Raw genomic sequence first — 16,769 nt, 5'->3', positions numbered from 1 at the left:
GTGACAGGGTAGCTGAAATTTAACTTGGGCACGATTAATTAGAATATAGGTTAGGGCTTTGCAGACTGAGGTTTTCAGAGCATATTGCAGTGAATATGGATGACCTACTGCTTAATATCAAGTATTGTTAGTTGAATGTGAGTTTCAGAATTAAAAATTTTTACATGAAAATATTCCTCATAATGGTAACACTTTTTGAGCTGAATTAAAATATCCATGGGGGTTGACCAATGTTAGAATGATCCTTTTTTTAGTAGATAATGGGGCCTTTGTCTTATATAAGAAATACCCAGCCAAGAAACATTTGATTTAGAAGTGACCTATTATTGGAAAGAGTAACCCTTGTATTGCTCTGTATAACACCATTCCCTTATTTCTCTTGCCTGAGCTATCTTGTTTTGAGAATCTGCAGTCTTAAGGACCACTGCGGGCAGGGGAAGAAATGTCAGGGATTTTAGGTAATTTGTGGTCTTGGGAGGTAAAGTAGGAAAAGCCATGAAAATAAAAAACTGCTTAGGGCATGTAACCTGGGGAATTGGCTCCTAGGTGTGTGTGCTCACCCTGTGTATTGGTCCCTTGCCTAACTCCACTCCCCCCTCCCCATCACTATCTGAAAATGTTTACTCCCACTGACCATAACCCATGTTTTCACCAGTTGGAAATTATTTGGATTAACAGGCTTCTTTTAATTTTTTCCCTTAATGCTTAGGACTTCTAGGCAAAGGTAATTATTTCTGCTATGAAGTCAGTGAGAGTGATTTTAATTCTGGCTTCAACCTGGGGTCAGCTATACTGGATGTTTTGACTTGGAAGGGTGGTACAGATGTAAACAGTTTTAGGGCACATGACCAGTTTGGAAAATTGGGCAGGTATGTCTGTTTGATTCTCCTAACAGGGATCGCTACAATAGAGGGTTTAGGGACAGCATGAAGGTCAGCACAAAGGGCAGGAAGAAAGGACTAACTAGAAAGTATGAGGGTATTGAAAGACAAACTTGGCTGGAGTTGTCTTGCCACAGGAAAGAGGAAGGAGATGATGACTCTCACCCTTGATTTCTGGATTCAAAACACAGTAATAGTACCATGGTCAGGCACCATTATAACCCCACATTTATTCATTTAAGAAATATTGACTGAGTACCTCTTATGTGCCAGGTAGAGTGTTGTGGGTAGGAATCAGGAATTCAGTTTTGGGCATGTTAAGTTTGAGATACCTGTTAAAGATTTAGATATCCAAGTGGAGATGTTGAGTAAATAACTGGATATTTTTTTTATAAACTTATTTATTTGTTTATTTTAGTTTTGGCTGCATTGGGTCTTCGTTGCTGCGTGCTGGCTTTCTCTAGTTGCGGTGAGCGGGGGCTACTCTTCACTGTGGTGCGTGGGCTTCTCATTACGGTGGCTTCTCTTGTTGCGGAGCATGGGCTCTAGGCACACGGGCTTCAGTAGTTGTGGCTCGCGGGCTCTAGAGCACAGGCTCAGTAGTTGTGGCGCACAGGCTTAGTTGCTCCGCGGCATGTGGGATCTTCCCGGACCAGGGCTTGAACCCGTGTCCCCTGCATTGCAGGCAGATTCTTAACCACTGTGCCACCAGGGAAGTTCCAATAACTGGATATTTGGATCTGGTGTTCTAGAGAAAGGACTGGGCTAGAAATAGAAATGTGGGTGCCAAAAGCACATAGATGATATTTAAAGTTGTGATACTGGATGAAATCATCAAGTTGGATATAGAGACATAAGAGAACCAAGGGCTGAGCCTTGGGGCACTCTGATGTTAAAGGGCCTGGGAGAAGAGGAGGAACCAGCAAAGGAGGTATAGAAGGAACACATACATATAAGGAAAGAGGAAAACAAAAAGAATATAGCATCTTGGAAGCTAAATAGAAGAAGGAATGATCAATTCCGTTAAATATCTCTGATAGGTCATTTAAGATGAGGACTAAAAAATGGTCATTGGATTTATCAGCAGGGAGGTCAGAGCTAGCCATATTTGTAGAGTTTGGGTGGTGTTAAGAGAGAGAATGGGGAGAGTGGTATTGGAGACGATGAGAACAGACAACTCTGTAAAAGAGTTGCTACAAAGAGGCACAGACAAATGGGGTGATAGCTGGTAGAGGAAGTGAACTCAAGATTTTTTTTTTTGAAGATGGGAGAGAGAATACATTTATATGCTGATGGGAATGATTGCATAGAAAGGAAAACTGGTGATGTAGGAGAAAGAGGAGAGAATTATTGGATCAGTGTTCTTGAGTAGGATAGAGAGAATTCAGTTTATGGCATAAGTGATGGATGGAGTTTAAATAGGAGCATAGAGTAATAACAGGTGGAAAGGCAGCGTATGTGGGTACAGTTGTTGGTAGGTGGGTAGATCTGATGGTGAGAATTTATAGAAGTCCTATTGATTGCTCCAGTTTTCGTGCTGAAATAGAAAGCAAGGTCATCAACTGAGAGAGAGGATGAGAAAGGAGGTATTGGAGCTTAGGAGAGAAAGTAGGAAATAGTTGTGTAAGAGAGTGGGAGAGTGAATGGACAAGAGAAATAGAGTATGATTGGCCAGCAGCATTAAGGACCCACTTAAGGGTGGATATGTGAAATTAGTACTTTGAGGAGTTGTAGCTATTGGTAATATTAAAGTTCAGGATATGGAGTGAATGGCTGAGATAGGGTACAGGAGATCTTTGGAAGAGTGGGATTCAAGGAACTGAGAGACCAAGATGATGGAAGAATCACTAACGTGTATTTGAAAATCTCCAAAAATTAAGAAAGGAATAGAGTTGGAGAAAGTGAAAGTGAATCAGAAGCTAAGATCATTCATTGCTAAGTGAAGGGCAGTGACCCAGGAGTCCACAGATGACAACAATAGGACATAAGTAAAAGTGGCAGAGTAGAGAACTCCAGAGCTCTGTCCCTTCATGAAAACAACTAATGAACTGGCAAAAAACTGAATCGACTTTTACAGAACTCTGGAATTTAGTAAAAACATAAAACAACTAAGGAAAGGTTTGGTGAAGAAAGAAGCTGCTGTTTGGGGTAAGAGAGTACTGTGATATTTTAAATTGCCTGCCTACTATCCCTCACACCCAGATTGATGGTGGCTGTGAAGATAGAAGCCTGCACTCCTAGTACAGATTGCTAATGCCAGAGGATATAAAGAATTGTTTACAAAGAATTCAGCCTATCTGGCTGCTACCTGAAGGACTGGTGCAAGGGCCTGTCTTTTTTTTTGCCTGATTGGGAGCATCCCTAGGGCTGGGGTGGCTTTTTATTTTTATTTTTTTATTTTATTTTATTTTTTTTGCGGTACGCGGGTCTCTCACTGTTGTGGCCTCTCCCGTTGCGGAGCACAGGCTCCGGACACGAAGGCTCAGCGGCTATGGCTCACGGGCCCAGCTGCTCCGTGGCATGTGGGATCTTCCCGGACCGGGGCACGAACCCGTGTCCCCTGCATAGGCAGGCGGACTCTCAACCACTGCGCCACCAGGGAAGCCCTGGGGTGGCTTTTGCCAAAAACATTTGAAGACACAACTATTGGCTTTAGCAGTCTGGAGTAAGAGACAACAGTCAGACAAGCAATAGAGAGACTGAAAACCTGGGAAGGAAGAAGTTGGATAAGGAGATACACAGGGGAATAAGGGCTTTAGAAAAGTTCCTGTATGTACCATGGAATCAGAAGAAAAAAAGGCCAAGCACATGCCCAGAACTGGATGCATGCTCAGAAAAGGGCTGAGAAGACCCTAAGCTTTTTCCTCTGGCTGGCCTTCAGGCTCTACACAAGCAGGAAGTGAAGACTAAGGCAGAATTGTAAATGGCCCAGCTAAGTGTTGAGGAGTGCCCTAACATAGAGCCAATGTGCAAAGACTGGAAGAGTATTTTTTTCTTTTTTCTCTTCAGGCCTTTAAGAAATGCAAAACACTAGCTGACCACTAAGCTAAAAAGAAACAGGTTTCAGTGGCCACACACAATAATAGTATAGACTTTACAAAATGAGTTTAGAGAAGTCACTAAACAAACAACAATAAACCACAGTAAGCAGCATCAACAAAGCCCATAGAGGGGGCAGAATCTGATTTTCAGAGTTGCCACACAGTATTCAAAATGTTCAGTTTTCTGCAAGAAATGATGAGTTACGCAAAGAAACAAAGTAAGGGTCATTCATAAGAAAAAGGAAATTAATAGAAACTGTCCCTGAGGAAGCCCAGGCAATGGACATACTAGATAAATAATTTAAATCAACAGTCCTAAATATGCTTATTATCTATAGGAAACCATGGGAAAAGAACTAAAGAAAACCAGGAAAGCACTGTCTCACCAGACAGAGAATATCAATAAAAAATACAGAAATTATTTTTAAAAAAAAGGAACCAAACAAATTCTGGAGCTAAAAGGTGTGATAACTGAAATGAAAATTCACTAGATGGGTACAACAGCAGATTTGAGAAGGCTGAAGAAACAATTAGACAACTTGATAAGTTAATTGAGGTTGAAAGGAGCAGAAACAGAAAAGAATGAAGAAAAATGAACAGAGACCTATAGGACACCATCAAGTGTACCAATACACTTGATGGTGTCCTATATGGGACACCATATGTGGGGAGTTCCCTGGCGGTTCAGTGGTTAGGACTTGGCACTTGGCACTATATGGGACACCATATGTGGGGAGTTCCCTGGCGGTTCAGTGGTTAGGACTTGGCACTTTCACTGCCATGGTCCTGGGTTCAGTCCCTGATTGGGGAACTAAGATCCTGCAAGCTGTGCAGGCGGCCAGAAAACCCCCCCAAAAACGTGTACCAATATGTACATTATGGAGTCCCAGAGGCAGAGGAGAGGGAGAAAAGGACAGAAAGTGTATTTGAGAAAGTAATGGTCGGAACCTTCCCAAATTTGATGAAAAATATGAATCTACACATCTAAGAGACTCTAGGAACACCAAGAGGGATAAACTCACCAGAGACCACACTGAGACACATTATAGTCAAATGTTGAAAGACAAAGAGAATCTTGAAAGCAGCAAAACAGATGTGACCCATTGCATACAAGAGATCCTCAATGAGATTGACAGCTGATTTCTCTTCAGAAGGCAGTGGGATGGCATATATAAAATGCTGAAAGAATGAAACCAAGAATTCTATATCCAACAAAACTATCCCTCAAAAATGAGAGATTATGATATTCTACGGTAAACAAAAGCTGGGGGAGTTCGTTGCTGGTAGACCTACTCTACAAGAAATGCTAAAGGGAGTCCTTTGGGCTGAAATGAAAGGACACTAAGCAGTAACTTGAAGTCATGTGAAGAAATAAAGAACACCGGTAAAGGAAACTTTATAGGTAAACTTTATATTTATATAGTAAATATAAAAGCCAGTATTACTGTATTTTTTGGTTTGTAACTCCTCCTTTTTACTTACATGATTTAAAAGACAAAGGAATAAAACAACAATTATAAATCTGATTGGCACACAATGTATAACACTATAAAAGGGGGAGGGATAGAGATTTATAGGTGCAGAGTTTTTGTATAATATTGAAGCTAAGTTTGGACTTCCCTGGTGGTCCAGTAGTTAAGATGCTGTGCTTCCAGTGCCGGGGAAGCGAGTTCGATCCTTGGTCAGGGAACTCAGATCCCACATGCCATGTGGCCAAAAAAAAAATGAAGCTAAATTGATATTAATTCAAAATAGGTTATTATAAGTTTAAAATGTTAATTGTAAGACTCAAGATAACCAACCACTAAGAAAATACTTTAAAAAATAAATAGAAGAGGAAAGGAGAAGGGAATCAAAATGGCACACTACAAAAAAAGACAGTAATGGAGGAAATGAGAAACAAAAAATAATATAAGACATATAGAAAACAAATAACAAAATGGTGGAAGTCCTTCTTTGTCACTAATTATTTAAATGTAAATGGGTTAAACTTTATAATTAAAAAGCAGAGTTTGGCAGAATGTATAAAAAAGCATGATCCAGACCCACCAAGGTCACGTGACTTTTCTGTACTGTTAAAATTCATTGTAATAAAATGAGAGGGAAAAAAAAAGCATGATTCAACTATATGTTATCTATAAGAAACTTACTTTAAGATCCAAAGATATAAATATGTTGAAAGCGAAAGTATGGAAATAGATACCCCGTGCAAATAGTATCCAGGAGAGAGCTGGGGTGGCTATATAGACTTTAAGACAAAATTTTTTATAATAGATAACAAAAGGCATTATGTATTGATAAAAGGGTCAACCTATCAAGAACGTAACACACAACAGTTAATAAATGTATATGCACCAAACAGAGCCTTAAAATATATGAAGCAAAGATTAACAGAATTGAAAGGAGAAATAGACAGTTCTACAATAACTGTTGGATATTTCCATACCTTACTCTCATTAATGGATAGAACAACTAGACAAAAGATCAATAAGGAAATAGAGGACTTGAACAACACTGTAAACCAGTTAGACTTAACAGACATATATAGAACACTCCACCCAACAACAATAGATTACACATTCTTCCTGAGTACACATGGAACATCCTCCAGGATAGACCTTATATTAGACCACAAAACAAGTCTCAATACATTTGTAACATTGAAATCATACAAAATATCTTCTTTGACCACAGCAGAATGAAACTAGATCACAGATGAAACTAGATCACAGCAATAGTGAGGGATAGTGAGTGATAGGAAATTCAGAGCTGGCTGAGCTTTAGGGAGCATGGAGGGAGAATAGTCTGAAAACAACTATAAAAAGCAGAGATGATTCATACCCCATCTCCAGGCCTAGTAGTGTGAGGGGTCTGGGGAAAAGAGCCACCACTTGACTGGGTTACAGTGGGAGTGGTGTTCCTAGTGAGTCTAGTCTTTGTTCAAGTGTCAAGGTGAAGGGGGGAGGAGGGGTTTAGAGGATATATTTAGAGGAGAGGTTCAGGATATATGGGGTTTTGCTGAGGATGGATCATGAATTCCAGAGGATTCCATGGAAGTTTTTTAAGAAGGCTATGGATAGGTAGGATAGGACAGAACAGGGATTGTGCAGAGCAATATGAAGATCAGTTTACGGGAGTTGACATTTGTCCTGAGAGTCAGGGGCTTCTTGTGACTCATTTAAACAGAGATAATGGGAAAAATGAGAATATTCCTGGTGGATTCAAGTCAGGTAGTGAGCTTTTGTGGGTTTGCTTCAAAAGTGTGACCACCATTTGTTTTTAACGGGAAAATGTTTTGATACTAAATAACCGTTTAAAAAACATTTAGAATCAAACTATTGCTAAGTTGAAGACTTATCTGTCTTAAAAATTACAGTGAAACAATGCCTTTTTTATATGATATCTGTTAGTTTCGTTAGCTTCATATATTATGTACATAACACCTATCACAATTGTGGGGGGCGCTTACTTACAAAGATCTCATTTTCAGTGTTGAGTAGAAGCAGAACATAGTGTATTGTCACTGTTTGCTTTTTATTTGCATTTTGCCATTTAATAATTGCTAGTTGTCCTCACGTCATTCTTCTATTCATCTGACCCCAAGCAGTTTAAAAATTAGGAAAAAGTTTTCTTGATAGCATTCAAAGATCCTTCTGTTTCTCCGTAGGGTCCATAGGGCTGACCTGGAATTGACCATTCCTTGTTTAAAATGTTGAATTATTCATGTGTATTAAGTATAGACACCTGTTTTGAAGGGGAAATCAGCTGGCAAGCAGATATACTTAGCATAAACCCCAAGAAATAAAAGAATAGGAAGAAAAGTATAAAGCAGACACAGATGGTTCCGTACTTCCAGATTTGTCAGTCTTGTCTATCTGCATCTCCACTGAGAAGTACTTGAAAAACCAAGTTAAGAAAACACACATATAAACAGAAACCCAAAATAGATATTATGCAGTATAAAATCTCATTCTGTTCAAGTTTCAGATTTTATTCAAATATCAGCATGTATTGTAAAATGTGTCCATTTTTGAAACTGCTTTCCTTGTGTTCATCAGATGTGCTAGTGTGAAAAGGGATATTCACATAAATATCTTTGTCCTGAATTTGGATGTTATTTATGATCAGGAAGAGCAATGAAGCTTATTGTTGACCTAGAGTTATTTGATGTAATTGTTCTTAATTATTGGTAGATAAATGGATATGATTTTAGTTGTACTTTAGGCACTAAATGGAAACTTTTCTTTTGTTTTTCAAGGAACCAAATGGAGAGACTCCTTCATCTTTGTACAGAGTTGCAGCAGTACTTCTACAATTTAATCTTATTGATTTAGATGATCTTTATGTACATGTAAGTCCGTCCAGTGGGCTGCTAAGAATATTTGGTTGTTCGTCCCAGGGGTGGGGAAGAGGAGTAGGCAGCCATATATAGCACTCCAAGATTGGTTCTAGGCTCTCAAGTCTTAATTTTTGAAGCCCTATTGCATTACTGCTTTGTGTTTACCTTATAAAGCAAATGAATTTAGTTCATTGGAACCATGGAAATGAAATACCTTTTGTCACCGTTACAGAATTCAAGGTTGGCTATGAAGTTAAAGTTTTTAATTGTCGTCAAGGCATACCTCATGGAGAGCGAGGCCAAGTTCTAATCAATGTGGTTTTAGACTTCAGTATTATACACAAATTAGGGGAAATATGAGATTACCTAAATAGTTCTTCCTTCTCACCCACATGTTAATTTTAGGCATTCAGTATGAATGGGGAACTTTTCATATACTTTAAAAAAATGGCTTCTTTTGTGTTTTTACTGGATAATAAATGACTGGTATTGTGCTTTTATTGCTGGATCTAGGATTTAGAGGAGTGTGTATGTGATTATGATTTATGATCTCTAGTTTAGCAACAGCTTAGCCTGTCAATTTGAAAACTCTAGGTTTGTAACATAGAAATTCCTGTTTTATTAAGTTGTGCATTAGGATATCTATGAACTGTCCAAAGCTGACATCATCTTCACCGCCTTTGAAATCACTTCCTTGCCTGTCATTGCATATTGTGGTTACAGAGTTGAATGAAACTTGATCACTACCTTGGAAGCAGTCATAGTCTAGCAAGGGAGAAAACATTTTGCATTATACAATAAGTACTTTATTGGAAGTATTCACAAAGTGCTGTGAGGGCCCAGAATAGATAGTGACCATCTCTGTCTTGGGGGGATTCTGGAAGGCTTTTCCAAACTACTGATGTTGAACTGGGAACTTGATAGATGAGTAGGTGTTGGCCAGGCTTAAAAGGTGGGAAGCTTTGTAGGTAGAATTAACCTAATATAAAGGCAGGAGGTTTGAAAAGGCTTCACTATCACCTTAGGGGAACAGCAGGAAGCTCAGAGTGGTTGGAGCCTCGGGTGGTATGTAGGAGAAATGAGGAGGGAGAAAGAATTAGGTTGGGGACCAAACTGTGAAGGGTTGTTAAGTGCCATGGTAAGGAGTTTGGATTTTTTTTCTTGTTGATAGTAGAGAGCCATTCAAGATTTAGAGTAGAGAAGGGATGTACAAACTGAAAACATGGAAACTTGGTCAGAAAAAGGAGAATCTGAAGACGTAGGTATGAGTTTATAGGCAAGTGTAGACTGGCAGGACAAATGGAAAGTACAAAAATGATGATACATTTATTACTGATATTTTTCAGTTTAACTTTAAATATAAGCAGACTAAGTGTTCCTGTTAAGGTGACAGAGATTTTCACATGGGATTAAAAACCAGTTTATTGTTTACATGAGACGTCTAAAACCTAAGGACAAAGAAAGGTTGAAAGTAAAATGGTGGGAAAAATATACTAGGGAAATTATTATTGTCAGGTAAAATAGAGATAGTCACTTTATAATAATAAAGTTCTGTTTATGGGAAGATATAATCGTTGTAACTTTATATACACCTAATAACATATTCTCAAAATACAGAAGACTAGAAATTGAGAGAACTATAATTAAAAACTTAGATTTAACCCATTGGGGTTAAATGGAGATTTTAGAGGCAATTGCAGTAGACTAGGTAAAAGATGAGGACCTGTGGTAGATATGTGATAGATATATAAATAAAGCAATAAAAATGGGTTTGATTGCCAGTGGAGAGAATAAAGAATGAGAAAAAGTCTCATTTACCTCCTTGTACCAGCCCATAATGCATTTTCTCCCACTCCCCTTTTTTGATTAATGGGATAAAGTCTATAGTATGTGGCTTAATATTTCACTGTGTTTCCTTTTATTATTTACTGATTGTTTACTTTGCATTAGACTTAGCTACTGAAATAGATTATGCATTTCTAGGGGCAGGAATACTTCTTTTATAGCTCACCATAGTGCCTAGCAAAAGCTACTAAGTAATGGTTTGTTGGTTATGTGTCTAGGTTATTTTACGAAATGTCCACATTAGCCATCTTCCATTTATACAAGATGGCTGAACTTGAGATACTTGATCCTTTGTTCGTAATGGAGGGTCAACTATCCACATATTACTTTTTCTTTTGTAATAAACTAGAAACTAGTTTGTGACTTAAGTCAAATAGGTATCTAGAAAATGAAAAGTGAGATGGCAAGCTGTTCATAATTTTTCGACTTGAGATTTTTCATTTATTTTTTTACTTATTTTTTTATAGACATGTAAAGTTTATTTCTAGATCCCATGGAAATTTAATGGAGTTTGTAGAGTTTTTTTTTTATATAACTAGAAGAAAATGTGTGTATTTTCTAAGCATGACAACAGAAGCAAGCGATAATAAAGGAAACCCGTATAAATTATCAGGGCTGCTCTGAGAGCTATACCCATAAGTATAATCTTTTTCTTTTTTGCAGGTTCTTATTATCTGTTTTATACATATTAGTGTATATATGTCAGTCCCAAGAGATTTTTCATTTAGAGGAATCAACTTTGCCCCTTTATGTCAATCAGTAGTTTACCTCTTCCAAATTGGATCCGTATGTAGTACTTTATTTAATTTGGAGTTTGGCCTTTAAAGGGGAAATCTGTGATATTTTTAATGGAACAGGTACACATCTTCTTGGGTAAACTAATAAATTCAATGGTAAGCATCACTGTTGTAGTATTATATTAATTTAGGACCTCTGACAGACAGAAGAGATGAAACTTTGAATTGCTACCTGAGTTTAAAAGGTGTACAAAATTCAGGTACTTAATCCTGTCAGGTTATATGAAAATAATGGAGAGAGACCTATTTAGAAGGGAAATTATGGTCATAAATAGGCCAGGCTTCTTATTTAGTTTTACCAATAGAGAGTAGATAGTGCTTGCATTTTGGATGTGCAAATAGTATTAGCTGTTTTATGAAATTTTAATGAACCATTTTTAGCTTCTTCCAGCTGATAATTGCATTATGGATGAACACAAACGAGAAATTGTAGAAGCTAAGCAGATTGTTAGAAAACTTACAATGGTTGTACTGTCTTCCGATAAAATTGACGAGCGAGAGAAAGAAAAGGAAAAAGAAGAGGAGAAAGTGGAGAAGGTATATAGTTTATTCTGATAAAATTAACATTGTCTTCTGGATTTAGAATTATGAAATTTAACTTGTGATGGTTAATCAACTTATGGAAGGATAATTTCTTAGTTTTGATTGTGGTGAAACCTGGTTTTTGGAATACAAATTTGCAAAGGTGGTTTTGTTTTTAATCTGATTGGCACCTTCCCAAAAGAGGCTGCAATGTTTTTTCTTATATAAATTTCAGAGTGTATTCTAAATAAGATAACACACGTTTTGACTATATTTGTGTTCTGTGTATTAATGTCTCTCCAGTCCTAAAGGGATTCTCAAAGATGGATGAATTCTAGTTCCTTGTGGCACAATAAAACATTAAGTAGGACCTAATTTAATTCCAAGTCTATAAACTGTCATGCTTTGGCTGCTAAATGAAAAAGCAGATCCTGTTGTTATTTTCCAATCACTAAAAAACTTGATTGTACTTTCAGGAAAATAGTGTTGCAGTTCCCATGAATGGCAGCTGTTGTTCACATACATTGTTGTATTGTTTGGCTTAATTTTTTAAATGAAACATATATAAAGATTTATTGGTGTCTGTATTCTGAGTATCTTTGCTGTAATTATTCCTTTTTAGCCACCTGACAACCAAAAACTTGGTTTGTTGGAAGCCTTGTTAAAGATCGGTGATTGGCAGCATGCACAGAACATTATGGATCAGATGCCTCCATACTATGCAGCTTCACATAAACTAATAGCCCTTGCTATTTGCAAGCTTATTCATATAACTATTGAGCCTCTCTACCGAAGGTATGTTTACTGTATGCTTTACTAATTGAGGTAGAAATAGTTTCGGACTACAAAAAAAAAATCTGCATGTTTATCTTGTCTCCTCAAACCAGGCATATATTTTAGTATGTTTTATCAGAAGATAAGAACTATTCACAGAGCATATCAGTTTGGCAGGTATTAATCAGTGAATTGTGTCCTATCATGTAGACCAGGTGTTGCAGAATTTGTGCTGCAGTGTTGTCTAAAAACTGTATGTTAGATTTCTAGGTTGGGTTTGCTCCGTTGAGAGTGAAAACTCCATTCTTCTGTTTTTGACTTTTCCTCCTCTCTTGGGGGGCAGAGAATTCCTAAGGTTTTTACTTAGTGTAATTTTCCTCTATCCTGGGTTGAGTGGCTCTGAGTGAGGACTTTGCCTCTCTGCTTGCCTTATCTCTCCTGGCATATAGGCTGCTGTTCTGGAAATTGGTAGTGCAGCCTCTCTCATCATCCCATAGTTACTGTGTCGACCAGTCCGCTAGCCCTCAGCCTACTTGCAGGATACTTAGGAGCAGTACTGGCAGCAGCTCTGGCTTCAGCCCCACAGATCAGAGCCTGCCTCAAAAGCCCCAGCCTTGTGACTCGTGCATAGCTGCTGGCTGCTGCCTTCAGTGCCACCTGGGCTGTGGACCATGAAGGCTTCTTCTCAGAGAGTGACCCCTGTGACTCCACAGCGGGACACCTGCTCAGCAGGTGAGAACTCTGGGCATGCTGTCCTTTTTAGTGTGACACACCCTCTTTCATTATGCTGCTCACCTTCCCTACCACCACCTACCTCATATTCAGTCTAGGTAGTGGAAGCCAGATTGAGAAATGTTTATTAACTTGAATCAGTGTTGTTATATCCATATTTTTCTGTTTCATCTTTGTGTCTCTGAGGTCCATCCCTTGTTCCCCATTCCCATATCCAGATTCCTGATATTGGCCAAATTTAACTAAAAACAAATTCATATGATGTATGTTAAATGTTACTTGGAATCTGCATTTCTCTGATTTCCTTTTCTTATGCAGTTAATTTGAAACAGTCTCTTAAGCTCTGATTTTTTTTTCAAATGAGTATTGTTTTTGTCTTTTTCTACCAGTTAAATTATTTGGTATAATGAAGTTAGGCACAGTTGAAATAGAGAAAGCAAATATAAACAAGAAAAGTTTTACTTACTGATTAATATGATTGTGTTAACTTAAAATGGGGTATTGTATAGTTATATATATATAAATTTTCCTTCTTTTTGTAGAGTTGGCGTTCCTAAAGGTGCTAAAGGCTCACCTGTTAATGCTTTGCAAAATAAGAGAGCACCAAAACAAGCAGAGAGCTTTGAAGATTTGAGGAGAGACGTCTTCAATATGTTCTGTTACCTTGGTCCTCACCTTTCTCACGATCCCATTTTATTCGCAAAAGTGGTGCGGATAGGCAAGTCATTTATGAAGGAGGTTAGTAAGATTTTTTTTCTTCCAAGCAGAAAACTAAATTATGGAATGAAACTGTTCTGAGTATATTCTCTAGAAATAAAAAGAAAGTAAACTTAAGAAAAGGTTATGTTGAGTAAGGTTTGGGGAAAGTCAGTTGTGTCCCAACCATTTATATATAAAAACTTAAATCCAGCCAGATTATTAGTCAAGTCCTCCAGATAGGAAAATATGCTTTGGACGTGTGATTGCTTTTTGAATCCCCTTATAAATAGTGGTTAATTCAACATTCTTTCCTCTTGCTTTTCTTCTGCTCAGTTTTCTTGGCTGCAGTTTTGAATCATTGCCATTATTTGTGTGAAGTCCCTTCAACCTCAGACTGTTCAGGATCCATTCTTTTATTTTTTTTAGTAAACTTTTTATTGAAATAAAACATAATACAGAAGGCACACAAACCATAATTGTACAGCTCAGTGACATTTTCCAAACTAAACACCCATGTATCCACCATTTAGATCAAGAAATAGAACAGTACTAGCACCCCAGAGTTTTCCTTAAATGCCCTTCTAATCACTACCCCAAGGGTAACTTTATGTTATTGTTTTTTTTATTGATGTATAGTTGATTTACAATATTGTGTTAGTTTCAGATGTAGAGCAAAGTGATTTGGCTCTACATATATATATATATATATATATATATATATATTTTCTTTTTTTGGGATTCTTTTCCATTATAGTTTATTACAAGATATTGAATATAGTTCCCTGTGCTATACAGTAAATCCTTATTGTTTGTCTATTTTATATATGGTAGTGTGCATCTGTTAATCCCATACTCCCAATTTATCCCTCCCCCCCCTTCCCCTTTGGTAACTATAAGTTTGTTTTCTATGCCTGTGAGTCTGTTTCTGTTTTGTAAATAAGTTCATTTGTATCATCTTTTTAGATTCCACATATAAGTGATATCATATAGTTGTCTTTCTCTGTCTGACTTACTTCGCTTAGTATGGTAATCTCTGGGTCCATCCATGTTGCTGCAAATGGCATTATTTCATTCTTTTTTATGGCTGAGTGATATATTCCATTGTGTGTGTGTGTGTATATATATATCTATATATACATATATAGATATATATATATACACACACATATATATATCTATATGTCTATATAGATATATATATAGATATATACACATACACACACCACATCTTTTTTATCCATTCATCTGTTGATGGACACAGGTTGCTTCCATGTTTGACTTATTATTTTTTAAAATTAGCTTCAAGTTATAATTTACATACAATAAACCTCACTTATTTTAAGTGTACAATTTGATGAGTTTTGACAGATGTATACAGTTGTGTGTCCACCACCGCAATCATGATATAGGATATTTTCATCATCCCAGCAAGTTCCCTCTTGCCCCTTTGCCATCAGTTCCCTCCCTTCATTGCTGGTTCCTGGCAACCACTGGTAGGCTTTCTGTCACTGTTGTTTTGCTTTTTCTAGAACTTCACATAAATGGGATAGTATAGAATGTACTCTTTTTTTGTCTGATTTCTTCCACTTAATGCTTTTGAGAGTCATTTCAGTTGTTGCACATGTCAGTAGTTCTTTATTGCTGTGTAATATTTCATTATATAGATATAACAGAGTTTATCCATTCACCAGTTGATGGGCATTTGGGTTGTTTCTAGTTGGGGGCCATTATAAATAAAGCTGCTATGGATATTCTTGTACAAGTCTTTTTTGGGGGGGTGCATATGTTTTTGTTTCCCCAGGAATGGGATTGCTGGGCCATATGGGTAAGTGTATGTTTAACTTTTTGTCAAACTTTTCCAACATGTGTGTACCATTTTGCATTCCTGGGAGCAATGTATATGACTTCCATTTGCTCTACATCCTCATCAACACTTGGTGTTGTCAGTCTTTTAAATTTTAGTCACTCTAATGGGTGTGTAGTTCTATCTTTTGTGCTTTTAATTTACATTTCCCTGATGATCAGTGATGTTGAGCATCTTTTCATGCCCTTATTTGCCATTTGTAATCATCTTTGTTGAAATGTCTATTCAAATCTCTTGCCCATTTTAAATTCAGTTGTCTTTTATTCTCAGTCTGATTTGCCTTGTCATTTTGTTTACTGTCTTTTGAAAAGCAAAAATTTAAAATTTTGATCGATTCCAATTTAACAGCACTTCTCTTTTATAGTTTGCTCTTTGTGTTCTATGAGATCTTTGCCTAACCAAGGTCTTAAAGTTGAAAAGAATACACAATTTCTTTTCAATTGTAAAGCAACGTAAGCAAAAGAATCTAGAAATCCTTACAAGCACAAATGCAGTTTTCTCCAGTGTTTGGCGATTGCACCTAATTTTAATTTTCGACTACAGTAACTATATAGAAAATTTAACAACTGTTGTGTATTAATCACTTGAGACCTGAGATGTTTGATTTGGCTTTAAATACTTAGCTGGTAGATAAATTTTTTTAATGTTAACAAATTTATATTGTGTAAAGGTATGCTGAAGAAATCTGCTAAGTAGTTCATTACTATACATAATATTTATTATATAGCATATATCCATATAAAAAAGAAGTATAACAGTGTTTCATTATCTTGATCCTTATCGTCTGAAAGGGATGTCATGTTAACTAGTACTTGTTTTTCCCATTGAATCGTATTGGGAAGCATGTGAAGTCAATTTGTCCCATTACTGGTGCTGTTAACATCGATCACTTGGTTAAGGTGATGGCTGCCAGGTTTCTCCAGTGTAGTTATTCTTTTTCTCTTTGTTGTTAATGTGTATCCTGTGGGGAGATACTTTGAGACAATGTAAACAGCCTCTTTTTCATCTTACCTTTACCCACTAATGGTATTCTTTTTTTTTATGCTATTCTTTTTCATTGAAAATCTTAATGTTCAGATCTCTTGTTCTGAAATTCTTTCTTTGGCTACAAGTATCATAAACTTGTAAGCAGGAGACCGAACATCAAACTTGTAGAAGTCCCGTATACAGACATATGTATAAACATATACAGATACAATATTGTTATCAAGATACACAGGTGCTAAAGCTGTTACTCTTCCACTCTGCCATCTCCATTGCAGCCCTCATTTATCT

At 37.0% G+C, this 16,769-nt stretch overlaps 1 protein-coding gene across 13 annotated transcripts in view; it reads left to right on the top strand.

Annotated features, from left to right (window-relative positions):
* THOC2 (THO complex subunit 2) overlaps nucleotides 1-16,769 on the top strand; it is a 103,562-nt gene that overhangs the window by 37,183 nt on the left and 49,610 nt on the right. For all 13 annotated transcript variants that reach the window (XR_013825587.1, XR_013825588.1, XM_079909667.1 and 10 more), the window contains exons 9-12: nucleotides 8,181-8,273; nucleotides 11,285-11,440; nucleotides 12,048-12,220; nucleotides 13,474-13,669. Coding sequence is in view for 11 of the 13 variants with exons in the window: in XM_079909667.1 (XP_079765793.1) it covers nucleotides 8,181-8,273; nucleotides 11,285-11,440; nucleotides 12,048-12,220; nucleotides 13,474-13,669 (618 nt within the window). In the remaining 2 variants the exon portion in view is untranslated. The remainder of the gene's footprint in view (nucleotides 1-8,180; nucleotides 8,274-11,284; nucleotides 11,441-12,047; nucleotides 12,221-13,473; nucleotides 13,670-16,769) is intronic.

The sequence above is a fragment of the Stenella coeruleoalba genome (assembly GCF_951394435.1).
Source record: "Stenella coeruleoalba genome assembly, chromosome: X".
Lineage (NCBI taxonomy): Eukaryota > Metazoa > Chordata > Mammalia > Artiodactyla > Delphinidae > Stenella > Stenella coeruleoalba.
This window is presented reverse-complemented; position numbering and strand designations above follow the sequence as displayed.